Raw genomic sequence first — 23,548 nt, 5'->3', positions numbered from 1 at the left:
TGTAGATTCCAGGGCACAAACTCAGGTATTGTGCCTTGCATGACAAGTACTTCACTCTGGCCATTTGGCTGTAGCTTGTTTTCTGTTTTTGAAATAGGGTCTCACTATGCAACCCTATCTGACCTGGAATTCACTTTGTGAACCTGGCTAGTCTCTAACCTCAGAGATCCACTTATTTCTCCACCCTCAGTGGTGGCATTACAGACATGAATCTGCTGTCAATTTTTTCTTATTTTTATTTCAATGTGAGGAAAGCAATAAATATATCAATATAAACATAGTATTTTAATTAACATACATATTTTAAAGTTTTTATAGATGAATATATTATATGCTGGCCATATTCAGCTAAATTATTTCAGTTGAACTGTTTGATTTTGTTTAACATGTGTTAGGTTAGATCAGTGGTTCTCAATCTGTAGGGTGCAACCCCTCTTGAGGTAGAATGGTCCTTTCATGGAGATTATATATCAAATATCTTGCATATCGGATGTTTACATTACCATTTATAACAGTAGTATAGCCAGTTCTGAAGTAGCAACAAAAATATGTTCATATTTGGGAATCACACAAGATGAAGAACTATATTAAAGTCTAGCAGCACTGGGAAAGTTGAAACCACTGGTTTAGAGTATTAAGTTCCAGTGAATAACCAATTTGGCCACTTAGCTGCAGATGCATAAAGGGAGAGTTGAGAGATCTTGAGATCAGTTTGGTCTCTAAACCAAAGCATGGTGACTGATGCTTGCTGAAGTAGAGGTGGTGGTAGCAAATGTGAAATACTATTTCTGCTTCTCATTGTCCCAGTCCAGTCCGTAATTCCACAGGAATCAGCCCATAGACTCCTATAGCAAATGGTGTTTTAATAGATAGCCATGCAGACCCTGCCCCAGTGAGTGGCATGACTTTGGACAAGCATCTGGTATTACCGTGCCTGTCTCCAACACAAATTCCACACTCACCCCTACATAAAGCTGCAAGGTCCTGAACCTTACACCCCAAATGTAATCAACTTGTAACATAGTAATCAGTCAGCTCATTTTGATGTTTTAGCCTAACTTCAGCACCTAATTGAAAAGTGAAGGATATGCAGTGTGTTCTGTAAAGATGCCAACTTCCTTTGACATACTGAAAATATTTTCTCCATAAAAATTGACCAGAAAATATTTTTAACTGATTTATAAAGAAACAGTCCAGATAGCCAATAATAGAGACTAGATTAAATAATGATACAGCCTAATGGTAGAGGGTTGTAACCATTTTAAATTATATATGCAATAATATAGGGAATTTTGTCAATACCCTAATTATGATAGCTATTGTCAGTTTTCTTTATTATATTTGTGAGTTCTGAACCCATAACAACAGACCCCCCAAAGAACTTAGAAAAAAACATTTCATCTGTTCTATATGTTTTTTATTTTTCTTTCCTGTCATTATTCTCTAAACAGTATTTTTATGGTACTTGTATTGTCATGGTAATCAGTCTAAAAACAATTTAAAGAATACAAAAACACACATGGGCTACATCCAAACATTACATCATAACATCATTTTCTATAATGCACTTGACCATCTGTAGAATTCAGTTTCCAAGGGGGTTCCTGGGAACAAATCCCCAGTGATAATGAGGATAGATCATACGCATGCTTTAAAAAGAGAAAAGTGTATTTCCAGATGCCATATACATATACATGTACATGTACATGTTAGAGTGCCCAGGACTGACTGTAGTGAGTGCATCATGTACATGGCTCTTACAACAGTGTCAGGTTATTTTTAGCACTATAAAAAGTCACATAAAACTTAGTTTATAAATCCTAGATTTAGGACAATTTTTTCCTAAATTTAAGATTGTTATAAACGTTTGCCCAAATACATGTCTGTGACCTGCATGAGAATCATGTTGTAAATGGCTGTGTCCAGAAACCATCAGATCCTATGGAACTGCACTTACAGACAGTTGGAAGCCTCCATGTGAGTGCTGGAAATTGTTCCCAGAGCCTTTGCAAAAGCAGCCAGGGTTCTAAACCCATGAGCCATCTCTCCACCCCATCTCCGCTTATTCTTTTCAAAATTTCTACAGTAACTACCTAGTATCTGTAAACACTGGTTCTGAAAAAGCCAAAGCTAAGTTAAATCCAGAAAAAAGACCTTCAGACACTACTCACAGCAGCTCATGTAGGTCTAGGTCACATTATCATAGCCAGCGGGTAACTGAGCACCCCGGCCCCAGTGTATCTCACCAAGTATGAACTAAGGTTAAAAACAAGCTCCTCTTAGGTTTCCCTTCTTTGTGGATGTATGAAATGTGCCCAGAGGTCAGGCTGGGACAGCCTTTTTGAGGCACCATGCCCAAAGTGGATAAGCCAGGCTTCTGTAAGGTCCATCAGTGCAGTGTGGAGGCCTAAGCAGCCTCTTGTGGCGATCAACAATGCTTACATTTATGGATGAACACGGCTTTACTACAGCTCGAAGACTTCTTCATGAGTCAGGTTGAGTCTCATTCTTCAATATCAAAATAGGTCATGTTTACAAAAGACACAGATACAAGCACAAACAGTTTTAATGAGTTATAAGTTTAAATCCATTAGGAAAAAATAAAAATTACAAACATTTCTATAGAAGAACAGCCTCAAGTGTTAAGCTAACAAACCAACTCCCGATGCTGATGATGGAAGGAAAATGGCGAATATTACCAGGAGAGCAACAGGCCAACAGACAGTTATGCAGCTGTCTCAGAAGCGGGTCTACTGCACCCAGAGACTGGAGTACCCATAAATGGAGAGAAGAGCAAATAAATCCCATAGAAGCCTTGATGCCAATCCTCGGCAGTAAGAAGCAGTGTGGAAAGAAAGCAATAAAGGAGCTAGAAGGGTAGAATGTGAGACAGTGAGCAGCTACCGAAAACAAAGGCAAACAGCCGGGCAGCACAAGCCTTTGTGAAGACACTATTGACTTGTCCCCAAAGTGGATGCACAACTGTGCAACTTTAACCTTAAGGCCAGGGAGCAGGCCAAAGTGGTCTCCCACTTTGTCCTTACCTCCCTGAAGCAGCCCTGAAGAGCAGGACAGCTGCAACATGTTAACCCTACTCAGTGAAGCTGGTCACATAACTGCATACATGTTAGCCTCTTTTGGAGCAAGCCTTTTGTCTTTAGAGTTGGTCACTGTTTGTGACTGCTCATCTCCTTCAATTGTGTTGTCCCTGGCATTCAGAGAAGAGGAGGAGGAGGAAGGGGAAGAAAGGAAGTTTTATTGTAGCTCAACCTGTGCTTTTGTGCATTATTCTGAGACTACATTCCTGTTTCAGACATTTTAAAATCAGCATGCAGTGCACTCAAAAATAGTAATACTAGTAAGAAAGAAGGAAAAGTGAGAAAGGAGGTGAGGCAAGAGATGAAACAGGAACAGGAACCATGAAGGCTTCACTGAACAAAAATGTAACCCTGAGCAGGAGGGAGACACCAGGTACAACAGTAAGAAGCTCAGCATGTGTGAATTAAAGAGAAATCAAACCCTATACCCCAAACCCACACCTAAATGGCTTAATCCATATGTTACCCTTCCACCCATCCCCCAGATTCAGAAGGAACTATGTGTCAAACACAGACAAGACCTTAGACTGTCACAACTGGGAAGCCATCATGGGGTTCATGTTAGGACACCTATTGGCATAAAAAAAAAAATAGTATGTCAAAGAAGGATTTATGCAAGGTTCACTTTCAAATGATCAGCAGAATCTCAAACTTTCCTAGTAAGTGGATCTTGAAATGACTGACTGGCTTCCCAGCCTCCTACTGTCAGAGCTGGGGCAATTCCACCCAGTGCTTGTCAAGCTGCCCTGTTCTCCTAAAAACAAAACTGATGGTGTTCTTAGCACCTCCTTCTGCAAACCATAGTGCTGCCAAGACTTTAGCTTCTGGGATGATGCATAGAAGAATCCTCTTCTTTAATACCATTTAAAAGTATAGACCCTGTCCACTCCCAGTGAGAACCTACAGAACAGGCAGGGTAAGCTCCCAGTGTGCACATGCTCGGGGAGTGCCCTCCCTACTTCCCTGCTGTGGCTGCTTCTATATCAAGAAGAAGCTCTTCTCACTCCTGCTTCCTTATTTCCTTCTATGGGGTTTGTGTAGGATACAGTAAAAATGTTATAAATCAAGTAATCTCCAACTTTTGCCTACCGACCAACCTAAAGGCTTTAAAACTTAAAAAACTTTTTTTTTTTTTTAAAATAAAAACTTAAAGCTGGGTGAAATCAGGGCCAGTCTAGGTAACTTAGCAAGACTGCCTCAAAGTTGAATATAGTACTGTAGTAAGTAGGTAACTGCCTAGCACGCACAAGATCCTGACTTCCATACCCAGTATCACAAATAAAAGGGAGGAAAGAAGAAAGGGAGGGAGGGAGGGGGAAAGAGAATAGGGAAGAGACTTATTTTAGTAATTTCCAGAAAGATTTAAGAAAACCAGATTGCTTCTAATGTAACGCATTGACGTTTGACAGTGTTCTAAACTGGCAAGACCTTCTAAGAAAGAGTGACGCTAAAATGAGTTACAGAAAACAGGTGTGCACAAACGCACAGTAGACAGACAGCAAATGTGCACAGTGAGAGCATTGCACACAAGCACACTGCTGTTACCACTAACATCCAGTGCTTCAAATCGTGATTTCCTAATGCATACACAAGATTATTTGTAAATGAATAAACACAATGGAAAGCTAAGAAAACACAAGAAACTAAAATATAACATAAGAACAGGATAACCCCAGATAGCGCTCTTTACCTACATTGGCACATTTATATAAATGCTCTATTATCATTATAAAAAGGGCAGAATACATCATCAGATGATATTCTGTTTACTAAAGGATGCTAAATTAGTGATAGACCATGTAGATTTAACAAGTAGTTTGATGCTATCTTACTTATTAATCATCGACAGAGGTGGATAAAGCTGAAAGACATGATCAATCAAAGACCACAGCCACTTGTAAAATAAGTTCCTAGTGTGGAACCTGTGCCTCATGCGTGGTTGATGAAGACCCTAGCACTTGAGTTATAGCCCCCACCCTCAAAAGAAAACAAAAAAAATCTTAGAAGCGGTTTAGGCATCTAAATGAATTCCTAATCTACTATCAATTATCTAATTTTGCAAGTCTAAGGGGGAGGAAATACAAATAGTTCTACCTCTCCATAAAAACATGAATGATCAAACATATCACAATGGCCGTGTTCTCACAAACCATGCATGTTCAACTTAAAATGTTCACCTGGTATGACATTCAGCTGTCAAGAGGAAGCAATTCAAAGGCCATTATACAGCTGATAAGCCAGGTGGAAGGAGCCATCCAGACTTTGCCCTGCCGAACCCTCTCTGGGTGACAGTTCAGCAGGTCTTCGTAGATGATGTACTGCGTGCAGAAGCGCTGGTCAGAGTCAGGCCTGGCATGGTATGCAACTGTGTTGACGGTCTGAGTCACGTCGCTGTCTGGCTTGGGCTTTCTGCTGAGGACTCTGCCTCCTGCTGCGGCAATGAGCTTAAGGAGGTCATCCTTTGGATGGTGCTTGAAGTTTCCCCCCAAAAAGAAGTAGCACCCATCAAACAGCTTTGGCAACTGAAAAAAAAACAAGAAAATAACTGGTAAAAGTAGATCAAAATATTTTTAAAACACTGTCTGTGAATGAAGGACATAAAAACAATAGTCATGTGTCAGAAAGAACTTCCTAATTAGGTACTGGCATAAACTGTACTTCAATCAAACCAACTGGACCAGGAAGCACACTTAGGAAAATAAGAGTTTCTTATTTATGATTTTTTCATTTAAAATTCAGCCACTGTCTGATTCCTTTTTATACTCTTAAAATTTCAGATGTGCTTTCTAATGAAAAAAGGCAAAAAAAACCAAAAAATGAACAACAAACAAGCAATCTGCCGTCAAGCACAGCAGTATATAACTATAATCCTAGCACCAAGGCTATGCAGGAAAGGCTACCACAAGTTCCAGATAAGCCTTTATTATATATATTCTAAGACACTGTCCAAAACAAAACAAAAAAACAAAAACAAACAAAAAAACCCCCTCTTTATCACAATTCCCTCCATTAAGATGCTTGTGTACATGGGAAGGATTTATCTCCCAAATTTTAGGATATCTAGAATAAGCATCAGAAACACCAGGCTGGACTTAAACTATAAGAGTAGCATTTTCAGTTACGTTCATCTACATTCAGGTCTCCACTTGACACCTGTGGTGGTCTGAATATGTTTGGCCCAAGGAGTGGTACTATTAGGAGGTGTGGCCTTGTTGGAGGAAGTGTGTCACTGTAGGGATGTACTTTGAGACCCTCCTTCTAACTGTGTTCGTTCTCAAAAAAAAAAAAAAAAAAAAAAAAAGATATAGAACTCTCTCCTCCAGAGCCAAGCCTGCCTGGATGCTGTCATGCTTCCCACCATTATGATAATGGACTGACCCTCGGAACCTGTACGCCAGGCCCAATTAAATGATGTCCTTTTTAAGAGTTGCCTTGGTCATGGTGTCTCTTCCTAGCAATGGAAACCCTAACTAAGACAATACCTAAGGTGTCCTAGGCAGCCACAGTAGGAGCCTTAGGGTTCCAGAGATGCACTGCCAGTATACAGTAGATAATGAAGTTATAGCTAGAGATCCAATTAGAAAATGTCTTTGTCATTTCTACTATAGTTACATATATCAACAGAATAATGGAATATTGTCATTAAAACTGCAGTATGTGGCAATAAAGACATATGGTAACTAAATCCGAGCAGCAGCTGTAAGTCTTCTTTCAAGCTACTTCCTGTATTTGAGATTTACCTCAGATTCTGAAGCTTTATGGGAATGTTCAAGATGCCAAAAATCCATTAACAGTGTGAAATTATTACCTTCTGGATTTTACTGCACACCATGATCATCTTTCAGAATCAAGTGCTTGAAATAAGCACAATTAAAATTTTAATCAGTCACCTGAACTGGATGAAAGGGCAAAGTTTTCCCGATGATGATAATGACATGAAGCCATAAGAACAAGCAAGCAGTATGTAAAAGAAAAATACCAGCTGCTCTCTGTTGAGCCTGCTCCTCTGTGGACCTCCATGAACTTCATACTTTTCTTCCTGCTCACGAACTTTGCTGTCCAGACAGGCTTTCACCCCTGACAAGAAATAAGGTATAATCAAATAAGTAGCACATAACCATATGTGAAGTCCATCTAACTGGTCTCTTCTTTATGGCTGGCCTAAATATTCTGAAATCTTCACACCCCAATTCTACTAAAAGAAAATACAATAAAGCAAGTGCTGGAGAGACAGCGCAGGTGGACAGTATGGCATGTGAGCATAGGGAAGTGAACTGGATCCCCGATGGCAGCATGTACCTGTGCTAGGGTTTTGGAAAACAAGCAGCTCCCCCAGAGGTCAGTGGCTAGCCTGTCTAGCCAAAATTATAAGCTCCAGATTCTAAGAGAGACCCTTTCTCAAAAAATACAGTGGAGGATGACAGAAGAAGAGACCCCAAGTCAGCCTCTGGCATCAACATGTGAATGCACAGGTCACTGCACCTACACACACAAAGTGATATCACACACACACACACACACACACACACACACACACACACAGAAAAACAGAAAAAAATATGATAAAGCTAGCTTTCTATACTTAAAATACATGGAAGAAAGCCTTCTTCCCTATGGAAGCTTTAAGCAATGAGTACTCAATCTAGTCTGAACAAATTAACAAATGTTGGCTCATTTAAACAGTTGCATGTATGGTCTCCTGTTAAAAGTCCAGCGGTCCAATGTTAGGAGAGTGCTTCTGTCTACAGCACCTCCCTCAGCTAGCCACACAACAGGACCTCAGCAGGACCTGCTAAAATAAACAGTGAGCAGAGCGCATGAGATGCCTGGGAACTGACACCACTCCTGTAGACGAGTTTGCTTGATACTCCCTGGAAGAAGAATCCTTCTGATGGATTGCACCAGGGTGTTTATACTTTAAGCTTAGAGAGAATGAGCTATCGCTGTCTAGTGAGCAGGAAATCCATAAGCAGGGACACTAGCAGTCACCATCAGTGCCTGGATGTATTCTAGAAATAACATGCCCAGGAATAATCACAGAGACTAGAATCTAAGCAGTAACAGTTTAGTGGTGGAGGAGGAAGAGGTGGTGGTGTGTGTGTGTGTATGAGAGAAAGAGAGAGAGAGAGAGAGAGAGAGAGAGCGCTACTGCTAGGTTTAATGCATACAAGTAAATTTGAGATGTGAATTCAAATGACGTAGTACTTTAGTATAACTTCGTAAACTCATAAGGGTTAGTTTTGTTGCCCATGAAAGAAAAGAAAAAGGAATTAGGAATACCACCCATCTCACAGGCTTTTATGCATAAACTGTAAACGATGAGGTAACCCAGGACCATGAAAACAAATGCCACAGGTTCTTTCTTGTCTAGCCTCAACTCCTCAGACTGCGTATACAACATGAAATAACCACAGAAATCAGGAAAGTATAGAGAGACCCAGCTTAGATAGGGAAGGCCCTTGGTAGACAAGAACAGGATATAAGTGACATGTAGTAAAAATTGCAGTAATGGGGAAGGAGTAATGGGGAGGAGAGACGGAGGTCAAGGCAGATGGAGAAGTAGGGGTGGGGGACAAACAATGCCAAGATTGGTTGATAAAGCCTCAAGGAATCATATTATTTTATATTTACCTAAAATTATATATATATAATACATACATGTGTTTATATACATATATACTTTTGTACGTGTATATATAAGGAGGTTAAGCTACTTGGGCTAGAATGTTCTCCCTGAAAACTACAGACAAAAACCCTAGAGTGTTAGACACCAGACTCCTTTTGAGGAATATCAGGGTACTCCAAGTGACTTTCAAAACAATATACTAATATTCAAGCTGGATCTGACCTGAAAGTATCTTCCCTTTAGAATAGGTTTTGTGAGAGGCAGGCAGATTTCTGAGTTCAAGGCCAGTCTGGTCTACAGAGTGAGCTCCAGGACAGCCAGGGCCACACAGAGAAATCCTGTCTCAAAAAAACAAAAAAAAAAAAAAACAAAAAAAAAGAATAGGTTTTGTGGTTCCAGAAAATACTATGCAAGTTGCCAAGACATAAGCAAGTAAACTCCCCTACCCAGCTGTAACATATGAGCCATAACAACTACTAGCCTGGCAACATATGCATAGAGGTGTCAATCAACAGCTGTGCAGTTGGACTGAAGGCCCATTTATCAGGAGGGAAACTGAGCCCACAATTAGAAACATAGCCAGCTTTCTGGGGCTAGTGAGGTCATGGGCCGTAAGTTAAAAATGAATCTTCTACCACCGCTTTGCTCGGCCAGCATGAATTTCTTATTGCGTTCTAAATCTGATCCTTCCACCCACAGATAAGCTCAATGAGACCTTTCTTTACAGCAAACGAGGACAGGGCCATCACAAAAAAACCACTGCTGGTGACAGTGCAGAGATCAACATCAACAGATCCTGGTGAGCCCACCCCAACATCTACATCACAATTCCTGCATCTCATGAGTCAGGGAATATTTTACAGAAGGGGTAGAAAACTCGAAGACCCAGAATGCCAAGAAGTATGCTGGGAAACAGTCTCTCATAGACATTGGGCAGGAACAATAGTGCTATAATGGTCATGTTAATGTGGAAGAGGAAAAATGTCGAGAGGTCTCACCCAAAACAGACAATTATAGCAACTATAGCTGCTGAGAGGAGAATCAGCATCTCCGGGGAATGAGCTTCCTCACGTGTTGATCAACCTTGAAACCACAAATACACAAACAACAAAAACTGACTTGGTAGGTTCTATTTATATCTCCTTGTGCATATAGATATATATGTGTGTATATAACAAATATAAAAGCAAATGAGATTATCAACTTGAGAGTGGGAGACATTGCAGGGGTGTGGAGGGGGTGCCAGGGAGGGGCTAAAGGGAGAAAAGGAGGAGGAGAACCAATATACTTATGTTCTGAGTAAAGATATTAAAAATAAATTTGAAAATAAAGGGTCTATCACAAAACTGAACAAAAAAAAATCAAGACCATTTTCTATTTGCCTTCGAGATTACTTCACTCAATGACCTGAGTTTTACCAACTGAGAAAATGACAGAAAAGTATAAACAATTTAAAAACAAACACCAAACAACCAACCATTGGGTAAAGCTTATCCAGAAGAAAATTTTATCTATATCAGCATATACTGAGGATTAGACAGATATGCTAAAAATATATTAACATCCTAATAGGGAAAAATGTCAGTGATTAGACGACACTAAAGGGCGACACCATGGTCTTCAACTCTGCAGCAGAGCCGTTAGAGGCTCATTTCTGAGCAGAACTGATTGGCCCAGAACCAAGTGTCAATCTGCCATCAGCACCAGAACTGTCCCATACTGTGATTGAAAGAAACAGAGTCTTGTGAAGGTAAAAAGAGAAAAGCCATGTTGACAGGACAGAGGTGGCATGTAAGACAATCTGTACTTTCCAAGAGTGAGTGACAGCCCACGTCAGCCTAGCCTAGACTTTGAGGCCCCCATCTTTGGGCTTCTTTTCTATTATCCCAAACTAGAATAATGATAAAACATCCATGAGTCAACCTGAAAACATGGAGGAATGGACAAAGACCAAAGCTCTTGACATCTTTAACAGAAAACAAAAATGAAAACAAACAAAATATAGTCTGAGCTCTTGATTTGCCAAGATCACTGATAAATAAGGAAAGTAGAAGCTGCCCACTCGCTCACAGCCTTCCTTCATGGGGCCTTCTGCAGCTTTACTAGTAAGCACCTACTATTTACAAACTGAATTAGTCATGTCTCTGTAAAAAACATGTTTTTAAGTTTGGGTTGCAAAAACTAATCTTCAATTTTCATTAAATTTGGAAGCTTTAAATGAATGCTCAACTAAAATGAGTCTAACTCCACGGCTCTACTTTCCTCTGTCAATAAGTTCTCCATTATAAAACCACTTCAGAGGCTCATTTGAAATCTTCCTCATGTGTCAAAGGCATGAAGGATGGCAGTACAATGAGCTCCAGCCAAGGCACTCACGAAGGCAGAGGGCAGGTCTCCTGCTCAGCAATTTTCAGGGCCCAGGAGGATTTGCATTTCTATTAGAAAGGCAGTCTGGGACTCAGGTCAAGGATGCAGTCAGACACAAGCATAGCCATGCCCTGGTCATTCACCTTTCCCTCTCGCCCAATCTAACTGCAAAGCTTCAGAAGAACAGGTTATTTCTGATTGACAGACGTAATTTAAGAAAAAACATTTCCATTACACTTCACATTTAGTTTAGATATACTAAAAGCAAAAATAATTGGACATTTTTAGTAAAAATGTTTGAATGCATACTTATTTCTAAAACACAATTCTAGACCAATTTACCTTCATTTTTTTTTTTTTAAATTGCTGTGGAAATATTTTAGATGTATTAGTGGTTTGGCTAGGGTAGTAAAATGAGATGCAAAATTTGTAGTGTGGTAGGAAATTATGCACAGCTAGAGTTTTAATTCCTTCATCTAATGAAATATTAAATATTGAGAGGAAAACTAGAATATCATTAAGGAAATATAAAAAAAGTTGAAGTGTTTATTGTTATTCCCTTGGGTATAGATGAATAGAATATGAACAGAAGCATACTGTTTTATTCCTAACACCTGTAAATCTTTTTAAAAACACCCTCTTCTCATTCATTTTCATTAGTGGAAATCCATCATACTAACATAATTTTATGAAATCTATGGATGCTGTATAATCTAATAATTCATCCCAAGAGCAGGGTGCACTGTTCTAATCCAAATCCATAAACATTGTCTAATACTCTGAAAACATCAATTTCCCACTATTTAAATAATAAAATACTAATGAGCACAGGGCCTAACCAAAGAACTTTAAAAGAAATATATTTTAAGAAGATAAAACTATATACTAATGGTTTCTGATGAAATTACGGGGGAGGGGGGAAGACAAAACACTTGCAAGTACAATTTATTGCATTGTTTTCTTTTTTACATAGCCCAACTTTGAGTTTTGAAAATCGTTTTAATTATTTTTATTTACTTTGTAGGTATGTGTGTGAGTGCACATGCATGTAGAGGTCGGAGGACAACATGCAGGAGCTGGTTCCCTCCTACTACATGGGACCCAGGGATCAAACTCAGATCTCCTGGTGTCTGTTTCTCTAATTCTACTGATCGATGATACTGGTACTGTTCCAAGGGAAGCCCTGACAATCTTAGGGACTGCAGCTACTATGTGTGTTTTATTGCGTGTACCAATCCCTGTATTGAACAAGACTGGTTTAGTAGACACTCCTTGTCTACACTAGTCATGGTCTAGAAAGAAGCCGCAAACACAGAATACAGAGACATTCAAACTGGAAATGCACTGCTGTGTTCCTGGGAGACTCTAGTTTCAACATTTTTGCAAACTGATGAACACTTCTTGTTCTGGATGTGTTTAAAATCACCACAGTTCTTCCACAGTACCATTAACATTGGAACTACATTAAAATTTGGGCCTAAATAAGGTTCCCCCTCCAACTGACTTTTTTTCCCAAAAACTGTCTTTTTGCATATGAGCTGGTGGGCAGCATTGCAGCATTATACTAGGGGACTATTTTAAGTGTGAACTCAACAACACGAACACATGTGAGAAGCATGCTTTGCATACTCAAACCTCTTTACAATGCCCGCTGAATGGAGAAGGCAAAGAATCACAAGCTTGATCTCAACTGGAAGCATGTTCATATGCACCTCAAACCCTAAGGTACCCGACATGTCTACAAAGGCTTTAAGTATCGACTTGGAGGATTACAGAATTTTAGCATGTAGAGCAAATTCAAGAATGTAAAATCCACAAACAATAGGATTTACTGTGCACTCTTTCTATTTCAGAAGGAGAAATAAAGCACAAAGTACTTAGCTGGTTCCAAGCCATTTAGCTGATAAGTGTGGCAGAATGGGAATTTGAACCCAAGTCTGCTCAGCTTTCTAAAGCCAATGCATTTTACAAACAAAAATATATTTTTTGGTAGGCGAGCTAAACCTTGAACTCTAAAAGGTGTGATTGTGAATATGTTAAATGATTTTAAGCTGCTTTGAATGTTCCAAGATGTTGCATATTATAAAAAAAGAAAATGCTAGCAACTGAACACCCCATTTCTCCCAAAGCTAGTGCTGTCAATATAATGTTTCCCTTCATTTAGAATTGTTAATGTGTATTCAAATTCAATGACAAGGGACTAGAGAGCTGCTTCCGAGGTTTAGAGACCTTGCTCTTACTGCAGAGTTAGGCTCCACATGGACATCAGGCAGTTCACAACTACCTGGAGCTGCAGATCTGGTGGATCCAACATCCTCTCCTGGCTTCTGTGGGTCCCTGAACATACATGCTCATGCATGCACACAAATAAAAATAAAATAAAACAGCTAAAAACTTCCCATAATTCCTTATTTGTTTAATTATTAATTAGGTAGGTTTGTCTGAGTTTTGATGTTCAATAATTGTTTGCCAAGTATTTAAGATTTTGTCATTTGAGTTTGCTGAGATGAAGTCCTGAATCTTAATGTTGTAGTTTATAAATTGTTCTTTGGTATGCAATGAAGTATTTTAAATAACATCATTTTAAATAATTGCTGGTTAAAATGCTATCTAATGTAGCTAATATTAATATATTAACTTTAGCTGGGTATGACGGCTTACACCTGGAATTTCAACACTAGGAGGCTGAGGCAGCAGGACCTGCTGTGAGTTTGAGGCCAGCCTGGACTGTACAATAAGTTCCAGTACAACCTCAACTAAAGAGTGAGACCATGTTTCAAAAAAAAAAAAAAAAAAAAAAAGCTGGGGAGATGGGGAGATGAAGTTTTCTACGAATTGAAAATGAGACTCAAAATCTATGACTAGGTCAAAATACTATCCTAGCAACAATGCCCAGTATGCTGGCCACATACTGTTTGTATACCAAATAGGAACCTAAAAAAATTATCAGTATAGCAAAATCAACAAACTCATTCCTTTACAGCTAAGCTATTATTTTCATTTCATATCACTTAGGCATACACACATCCACCCCTAATTCTATCTGCAGAGCAATACAATCTTTAGGTGAGTAACAGTGCAACAGTGACTACTGTATCAGGAGTAGCCAGCAGATGCTGACTGTGGACTGTGCCTGCGGGATGCTTTATGTGTTTATTTGGCTTATTATTTTAACTCCCACAATGGTGGTATCTGTTGCTTCTAACAATGTGCTGCTGACAGTCCACAGAACAGCCTAGATAGAGCAGGGTTTGCTAAGTACATAGGGTACTGGGAGACGGGAGACAGAAAACACTAACACTGAGAAGGTAGCTTAGTTTCCTATCAGAAGGGATGAGTGCTTCTGTAGTGGTTGTACCTTGGTTCATAAAATCTTCAGTTTTGTAGTAGTTGATGAGTAGACAAGTTAATTTTTTTTTAATTGGGAAAAATAAGATGAGCATTTACAAGTTGGAAAGAAAACAGATACTAATTTCCTGAAGAGCAAGCAATGTTGATGGTTGTGCTGAGTCCACAGATATAGCCTATTGCGCTAGCTTCACGTCCACAGATGTTCCTCTGGTAAAGATTTCTTACTAACAATGTGTGACAACCTGACACTGGTTTTATTCTAGTACAATGCACATAGAACTAAGCTAACATGCTGACACAAGTCACCATGGCATGGTATTGTCACCAAGGAGTTAAAACACCTGGAAATACAAGAGGACCATCTACAACTTAAGGCTGTGTTTCAAGTTCATCCTTCAAACCATTTCTGCACACCAGCCTGAAGTAAACGAATTATTTATACTGTAATAACCGATGTAAAGTGTATCTTTAGGGGACAAGACCATAAGGTAATATGTGCGGGTTCTCTGACATTCACTTTTGCTATATAAAAACAGTAAATCACCCTTTTTCTTACAAGAATCAGTATGATATACAAGGGGAAAGTAGCTAAAGGTAAGTCTTCATCCGTGGTCATCATATGATCATAGCACAAAGTATTCTGCTGACTCTGTCCATCCTCATCAATATCTTGCATCTCTAGCCATTTCATTTGTTAACTTTTCTTCTGAGTTTGTCATGATGTGATACAGTTCTGCAGCCATCGCCATCCTTGCCAGAGACTTGGAACGCTTCACAGATTTCTTCTTTGCTATCTGTAGCTTTCCCCTTTCTAGCCACCATGCTTTAGAATTTTGGGAAATGAGCAGTGTCTTTCCATCAACATCCATTCCTGGACCATATCCTGCAATTCAGCTTCTATTAGGTTTTGACACAGCAATCTCATGGCAACCCCAAGCTCCTTTGTTTCAGTGGTACCATTGTCATCTTTCCCAGATAGAGAGACAGTTGCCTGTCTCAGAGATCTGTTCTTCCTTTAGGTGATCAGCCTCGGTGTGAGTAAGGGAAGAATAGAGGCAGGAGAGGGCAGCTGCACCAGCATGAGGAGCAGCATGAGGAGCAGCATGGGGACTGTGAGCACTGGACACCTCCACTGCCTCAGCTAGCCCACAGGTGTGCTGGGCTATCCTCCCCAGACAAGAGACTCCAAATGAGGAAACATTCAGTGATTTAACTGCAAATTACTGAGCTAATCAAATATTCCTCTGATATTCTCTGTACCAGCTAAGGAAATCTGAAAACGTTTCCATGTCTAGAAAACGTTTGAAAGGCAACAAAGTCCTTTTATAAAGTTGCTATCACAGCACAGAAGACCCGTAGGAAGTTTTGAAAGCCAAGAGACATCTCCGAAGGTTCCAACTCAAATACCTAGTCAGACGAAACACTACAGAAATCCTCACAGATTTAAGTGCTTTTCCTGGGGAGTCAATGAGATAAAAACTTAAATATTCTCTGACTCCTGAATAGCCTTTTCTTAAGTCTCTTTATTAAGTATGTAAAAAAAATCATCTAAACAAACAGCAGCTATCTCTATTTAGAGTTGGTATATTCTGTTTCTGTTACAATAGATCACATGATCCATTTCTTAAGGATTAAGAAGGGAAACAGTCATTTTCAAGACATTACCCAAAAAGCACCACAAATAGTAGAAAATACTAAGGACTCTGAAGACAGACGGGATGGAGAACAATACTTCAGTGGTCAATGAGTTTATTTGATCTGATACCAAAACTGCCACTGTTAACCTGGTTTCCCAGTTCTAGAATGAAAACACATTTGAAGATACACTATTCAGTAGATACTTCCTATAATTAAAACTTCAGTGCTTGTGAACTTCTTTTGAGATTAAACAACTAAATGGATTCACTACGCAAGTAAAGAACATACATGAGACACTCTAAGGTGAACTTTCAGTAATTAAATGATATAGTAATATCAACAATGAAATGAAAGCATTGATTAGCCAAATATTACTTATTTAATAAGAACATAATAGATATTTCTAAGTTTTGTTTATTCTACAAAAATTAGGCAAATGGCAACTTTCTATTTCAATATATTTCTTTGTCTCTAAGATATGATCACTTAAAAACAATCCTATTCACTAACTCATATAAAGTATAATGTATACCATAATCCATAATCTTTACACTTGCACCATTAATTTAAAAACTAGTCTTTTACCAACTCAATACAACCTCTTAAAATTTAATTCTTTTTGATTGAGGTTGTTTGTTTGTTTTCAAGACAGGGTATCTCTGTGTAGCCCTGGCTGTCCTAGAACTCACACTGTAGACCAGGTTGGCCTCAAACTCAAGAGATCCACCTGCCTCTCCCTCTCTTTTCCAATTATTTTATATTTCTCATAGATGTTTGATAAAGCCCATCATGATGCTATCATTTGCTATTAAAACTTTGGCAGAAAGATGCTTATATGTTTCCTTTTCAAGAAAAAAAGCAAACTTGAGATCACAGTTTTGCTTGTTTTCTCCATGAGTAATTTTTAAAGTAAATTAACTTGCTAGTTATACATGCAAACAAAGACTTCGTCATGTACCGGAACCATACACACTTCGAATGTGTCAAGCCACCACTCTTACACAATATATGATTTATTTCATCGTGTTACCTTGAATATAGTCTATTAAAATTTTATGTGGAGTTATCAATTTGCAGGGAGAAAGGAACAAGTCACCTGTGCAGACACTCTTTTGGTGAATCAGGTAAAGTCCTGAACGTGCCTACTATTTAAGCTGCTTTACTCTGGGCCTGACATTCTGTAATTCTTCTGTGTGCAGGAGAAGCACAATTCCCCAAGTACTACTGAGCTCAAATTCATTAATGCAAAGTCATCAAGGCAGCTCTGGCCACCTTGGCAAGACCAAGGATCTTTGCTTAGTCAGGCAGCTTATAACTGTCAGGGCTATATCAGTATTTTTAAAAAAGAAAGTTATACTATGCAGAAAAGTATTCCTTTATTCTAAACTGTTAGCCTGAATTCCTGTCTCTAGCTCATAAAAACATAACTTATAAATATATCTTCATTATAGATGCATAACCAGTGATGATCATCAATTTATACTGAGCTGAATCATTTATCTGAAGTCTGAGAGAAAAGGATTAAGAAATAGAGTAAAAAGAAGTGCCCCTGAACCCACAGCTACACAAAATTATTAAAGAAAAAACACAAACAGAGCTAAAGATATAAATTTGTTGAGTATCCACAGGAAGAGAAAGTCTGTCTTACAGACAAAGCAAAACCAAACATACAAACACAAAAACATCATGTCTTCACTTTCTTCAAAAGCTAGAGCAACACAGAGGTGCAGATTTTAACAAACTGTTATCTTTCCGGGGCTCCTGGCTCTTCCTAACTGAAAGAACATGGAAGTAAATATTGCTCTAAGTCAACAAATTTCCTTTGAAAAACTTAAAATGCATAAGCATCACTCCACCTCAAATTCAAGAGTCTGAATAGATATGGCATTAGAACTAAGTAGGAATTTATGTCACCCAGAATGAGAATAAATAAACATCCATGAAGTTTCTGACTGATTCAGTTAAAAATCAACACTCAAGGCTGTAAAACCAAAGGAATCTTTCCTTGAAAAGGCTTCTCTATTAGTTTTCAGTCACACAGGAAGAGCCATTCTACACAAACACAAAATGGAAAATAACAAAGTACATTATCACAGTTTCTCTAGGGCCAGGTGACAATTAAGTGACAGAGATGTGAGCTCATGGTGTGAAATGCCAAGAGTGAAGCGATGCTGAAATGAAGGCTCAGAGGAGAAAAGAAAACCATTCATGCTGTCCAAGATGGGTTTCTCTGTTGCTGCAATACAAAAGCCACATGATGGCCCTAGCTTGTCTAGAGACAAAAACTAACCAACACATATGTTATGTCATCAACATCCACTTTAGAATATCACAGAAAATACTGTCATAGGACTTTAGATTTTGTCAAAAATACTATGTTAGTATTCACTTACTTTTTTCCTATAGTTCAAGTTAATGATCTAGTTATAAATATGCGCACACACACACACTCATATACACATAACACTTCTTGAGATAACATGCTGAATATATTTTACTTAATACATACAAAAGAGCAAACAAATCCCATCTGAAATGTATTAGTATATCATAAAAAATTTTAAACAAAACTTGGGCATCAGTACTGACACCTATACTATGAATAATAATATCAAAACTGTCTGATATTTAAAGAAAAAAATTGTCTACTACCCAAAGATTCTCATGATAATTAGAAAACTTATGCTCAGTGGTTTTCAGTCAAATATCTTTTTTTTAAAATGTGCTTATGTAATTTTCTATATCTGCAATACAAACAATTATATTAGTTGGGAAACAATTACAAATGCAGGTTTTAATTTCTCTTTTTTAAGGTCAAAGCCCTGAATTATCCAACTAATCTTTGGAAAATACAAAAAAGAAAGTCTGTATTTTAATTGCTATTAAAAAATGTAAAGGTTTTAATTCATTCCTAGAGAATGTGGATTTTATATAATGTGCACTTATTCTTTTGAAAACCGTTAGAAATTAATTACAATATGGGCACCCTGACTGTAATCCCAGCATTTATACTCCATGCACAGGCAGGAAGACCAGAGTTTGATGCCAGCCCGAACTATACAGGAAGCCCATTTCAAAAAGGAAAACCACCCTCTTTGGTAGCCCCCACCATGTATGTTTTCTGTGTGCTCTCACATACTGACAGTTGCTATGAGAAAAGACACAGTGTTTCACTCTTATGCAGGTCATTCCCTACCTTCTGCTACCATAAGACCTTTCCACCTCACTTGCATTACTGACTTCAAATTAAGTTATCAGGAAAATGAGGTTATTTGATAAAATAATTTTCTTTATTCTTAGAGAATCTTTGATGGAAGACTTTTTTGTTATTTGCTAACTTGTTTTTGAGAGGGGGTCTGTGTAGAACAGCTTGCTGGGAACCTACTGGGTAACCAATGAGAGCTCTGAACTCTTGTTCGTCTTGCCTCAGGCTTTCCAAATGCTCATGTATTACAAACCTGTGCCACTGTGCCCATGATGAGACTTTAGGATACACACTTTCCTAATCAGTCTTACTTTACAGAAATATCTCAGTATCTATTTACATTTTATTAGTTGGCAAGGCATATTGGGCAAAACAGAAATTACATCAATCTTTACAACTCTACAGCACTTTCAAAAGTCCATGTAAAAAAGAAACTCTAATAGAAAAGAGTGACTGTTAAGCTGATCATGAAGTTACTTAGTGGCTGCCTTTTAGAGTCCATAACTCAAATCAACCAGCCAATCAGCAAACAATACTAAAGGGTACCCTCCCCGCTCTTCCTCGTCAGTTCATGGACAATTCCTGGACAGAAGTCTAGAATAACACTAGCTCACGCGAGTGGGAACAGATAAGAGACACAGGCAGATCTACACACGAATGTGAGTCAGTCCAGCTCATCTCTGAGTGTCTGCCTCATTGAAACTCCAAGACACTGTCTCACAAATTAAGATGCGAGGCTAAGATGCCTGATCTCAAGCTCTGACTTTCACACACACGGACATGTATACATATGATAAAAATTCCTCTTCAATTCATTTGGTTTATGGAAAATACCACAAAAAGTTAAAATTAAAGTTTATAAGTAGTTTTTCCGATTAATCAATTTTATCTACCAAGAAAGTAATTCCTAGAATCAAACAAACATTTAATAAGTCATGCATCTTTTTTTTTTTTTTTTTTTTTTTAAGGTTTTTCGAGACAGGGTTTCTCTGTGTAGCTCTGGCTATCCTGGAACTCACTCTGTAGACCAGGCTGGCCTCGAACTCAGAAATCCACCTGCCTCTGCTTCCCAAGTACTGGGATTAAAGGCGTGCGCCACCACTGCCCGCTTTATCCATCTTTATAATTAATTCAGAAAGCAGCAATCCCTACCATTTTTCTCTAACATATATGATTTCTAGACAATTCTGAATTTCTCTGAAATGTTTTCCAAAAACATTGAGGTGCTCAACACAGAAAACAGACTGAGGTATTCTGTTAGCACAGAAAGACTTTGAGAGCATATGACTTATTTTTATAAACCCAGTGACCTAGTGACTTCTTAATACTTGTCTCAAACTTTGAATTTATTTCTCTTTGGGCACTATATTAAAAAATATGAACATATGAACTTCAATAAGAGATGTTAGCCATTTTTATCCTAAAAGAAGCATGGGTATTAGAGGATGTCATTCACTGCTGTGAGAATCATCAGATAGCACACTGTTAACTCAGCCCGAGTCCATCAGTGATTCTATAGAAATGACACGGCCAAGCCATTAAAGTGACAAAACTCACATTTCCTACAGAAGGTAGGTTTTATAGAAATGGATTTCCTGTACATAATAATCAAATGCCAGTTCAACAAATTCTTAAGAAACAGACTCAAAGTTCAGAAGCATCAGATTACTCAAAATTCCACATGGTTTCTTTATTGATAAGATCTTGTTATTGTGAAAATTGACTATTTCTTGCCATTGGCAATGGTTCTGGCCCAGGTATGGTACAAAAGAATGCATAATCTTGGAGACATTTGGCAGTTTAAATACTGAGACTCAGAAAGACTTACTATAGACAGGAAAGATAAAATAAAGTTCAAAACTAGACATATATTGTCAATTCACACAATTATACTTCCCAAACTGGTTTTGACTGGGAGGAAACTATTTTACACACTATTGACTATTTACAGAGAATGAGTAGAAAAGAGAACATAGCTCTCATCACAGAAAACCACACTCAAGAATACTACAACGAGGAAGTGAAAGCCAGTTTTAATAGCTGATATCAAATTACTCTCCAGATCAAATCAACTTCAAACTTAAGTTCTTGATAATCACTCTACCAGAAGGCCTTCAAAGTACAAAGGCAATATTTTTAGTGAATTTTAATAAATGATGTACTTCTTAAAAGGGGTGCGGATATGAAAGAGTTTAGAGAGAGAAAAGGGAGGGGAGAAATGTTATAATTGAAATCCAATCTCAAAAAATAAACAAAAAAGACAATAATTAGAAATATGTTTTCTTTTTTTTAAATCCTAAATGATACAAGGTTATGAAAAACATCAGGCTACAGTATGTGAGGTAGACAGCAGCTCTGAGGGTGACAACTGGAGGTGATAATGACATTTGACTGCCAACAGTGAGAAACAGGGATGATACAGTGAGTGGAGGCTTAGGTAATGGCTGCTGGAAATCACCCAGATCAGGTAGAATCAAACAGTCAATTCCCCAACAGCTACCTAAAATGACTGAGTCGGCCACAAGATTAAAAGATATTATACGGGTAATACTGTAGAAATCTTAAATGGAAAACAATAATTTCACTTCACAGATACACTAAGCAATGGATTTAAACCATGAGTATAGTTTGTCAAAAGAACCATTTAACATTAGTATGGACTATTTAGACTTCAAAGTTAACATCAAACTACATTTATGCTTTCTTAATATGGTTGGTATTGTTGAATAAAGCTACTTTAAAATCAGAGCATATTTATGCACATTTATTTAAAAAAATCTGAATGGCACCAATGATAGGTGAATCTTTTTCAAAATGGTGACTATCTCAAAGGACAGGATATGCACATTTATTTAAAAAAATCTGAATGGCACCAATGATAGGTGAATCTTTTTCAAAATGGTGACTATCTCAAAGGACAGGATATACTAAATAGTCGAGCAATCCTCCTAAATCCAGTACTTACAAGCAAACCTCAGGATCCAGCATCCACTGAGAATCCCAAGCATACACTTCAGAGTACTCTGAGCTTCCTCATCAGGAACAATGACATGAGTCACTAAGATACAAACAAAGCAGTAAGGAAAACAGAAAGAAAATAACGGTCAACTTCTTGTAACCAGGTAAGTCTATTTAATTAACTGACACTTAAGTGCCTTTCTCCAAAGGCAACTTTTACATTTAGTATAATATTTCTTTTATTCAGTATTTTTTAACCTGGCCATCAACATGAAAAATAAGATCATAAAACACACCATAAAATGGTATTATTAACAAATACAAATTTTTCAGCTACTTTCAAATGATTTATGGTTTTATACTGTATTATAATTTATTATTAACAAACTCAAAAATCTGTTCTTCTGACGGTGCTCTATCCTAAGATATGTACAGGGCTTCACTTTACAGTTCCTGTTGAGGACAGGGTTGAGCAGACGAGCACCTGCCTATTAGCACGTGAATAGCCTGGGCTTCTTCCCCAGCCTCACCATAACAAATAAGCTCCTTACATTTCTTAAGCATATTAAAACTATAAATATAGAAACACTTTACAAGATGCAAAATATATAACCACAACCCAATGCTTAAAACATAAATAAATTATCAGAGATTATTCTTTAAAGGGACTAACTTAAAATTGTTTTCTACCAAAAACCAAAAAACAACAAAATCACAAAAACCCTCCTCACCTGTATGGTCAAACTCAGCACACTTTTTAGCCTTAAGAACTGTCTCCAGTTTGCTGAGCATGTTCTGTTGTTGTGAGGAAAGCCCACTGCCTATAAGTACCAGTGGCCCATTCTTTCGTTGCCCAGCATTCAGCTATTAATGAAAAAGGAATAGGCACCATGATTAAAAACAAGTAAGAAACGGAGAGAAGGCATACACTCACCTGACATGAGTTCTAGTTTATGAATCACCTTACTCCAATTAATAATCCCCAGTAACTCCTAGTGAGTCAGCGTCCATAACCCTAATACTCAATGCATTTGAATAATTATTTTTCTATTTATTTTCCTGCCATGTCAATGTTAGTTGAAATAACATTGCTGTCCAAACAGCAAGCTGTTTTCTCTGATGCTGAACTAGATTCACAGAGGGCTTCATAATTTCATTCTGTTCCCAGTAACCTAAAATAGTCATTAAGAATGACCAATTTTATATCCTTCCTCCAAAGAGTTAAACCCAAACTTGGTCTATTCAATTTAAGCTAAGATAATTTTGAAAATTCAGTACTAATTCTAAAGAAAGAAAAAATTTTTA

At 38.0% G+C, this 23,548-nt stretch overlaps 1 protein-coding gene across 2 annotated transcripts in view; it reads right to left on the bottom strand.

The window, feature by feature from the left end:
• Positions 1–2,548: 2,548 nt before the first annotated feature.
• The window catches only part of Bard1 (BRCA1 associated RING domain 1), a 69,239-nt gene continuing 48,239 nt past the window's right edge, over positions 2,549–23,548 (bottom strand). Inside the window, exons 7-10 of one of the 2 annotated variants that reach the window (XM_076931717.1) lie at positions 22,975–23,107; positions 22,251–22,343; positions 7,078–7,175; positions 2,549–5,620 (exon numbers count right to left, since the gene is read on the bottom strand). In XM_076931717.1, the coding sequence (XP_076787832.1) occupies positions 5,288–5,620; positions 7,078–7,175; positions 22,251–22,343; positions 22,975–23,107 (657 nt within the window). In that variant the 3' untranslated portion in view covers positions 2,549–5,287. The remainder of the gene's footprint in view (positions 5,621–7,077; positions 7,176–22,250; positions 22,344–22,974; positions 23,108–23,548) is intronic. The other variant, XM_034498841.2, reaches the window with a different exon arrangement.

The sequence above is a fragment of the Arvicanthis niloticus genome, chromosome 3, assembly GCF_011762505.2.
Source record: "Arvicanthis niloticus isolate mArvNil1 chromosome 3, mArvNil1.pat.X, whole genome shotgun sequence".
Classification (NCBI taxonomy): Eukaryota; Metazoa; Chordata; class Mammalia; order Rodentia; family Muridae; genus Arvicanthis; species Arvicanthis niloticus.
Note: the sequence above shows the minus strand (reverse complement) of the source record. Positions and strands in the feature narration are given on the sequence as shown.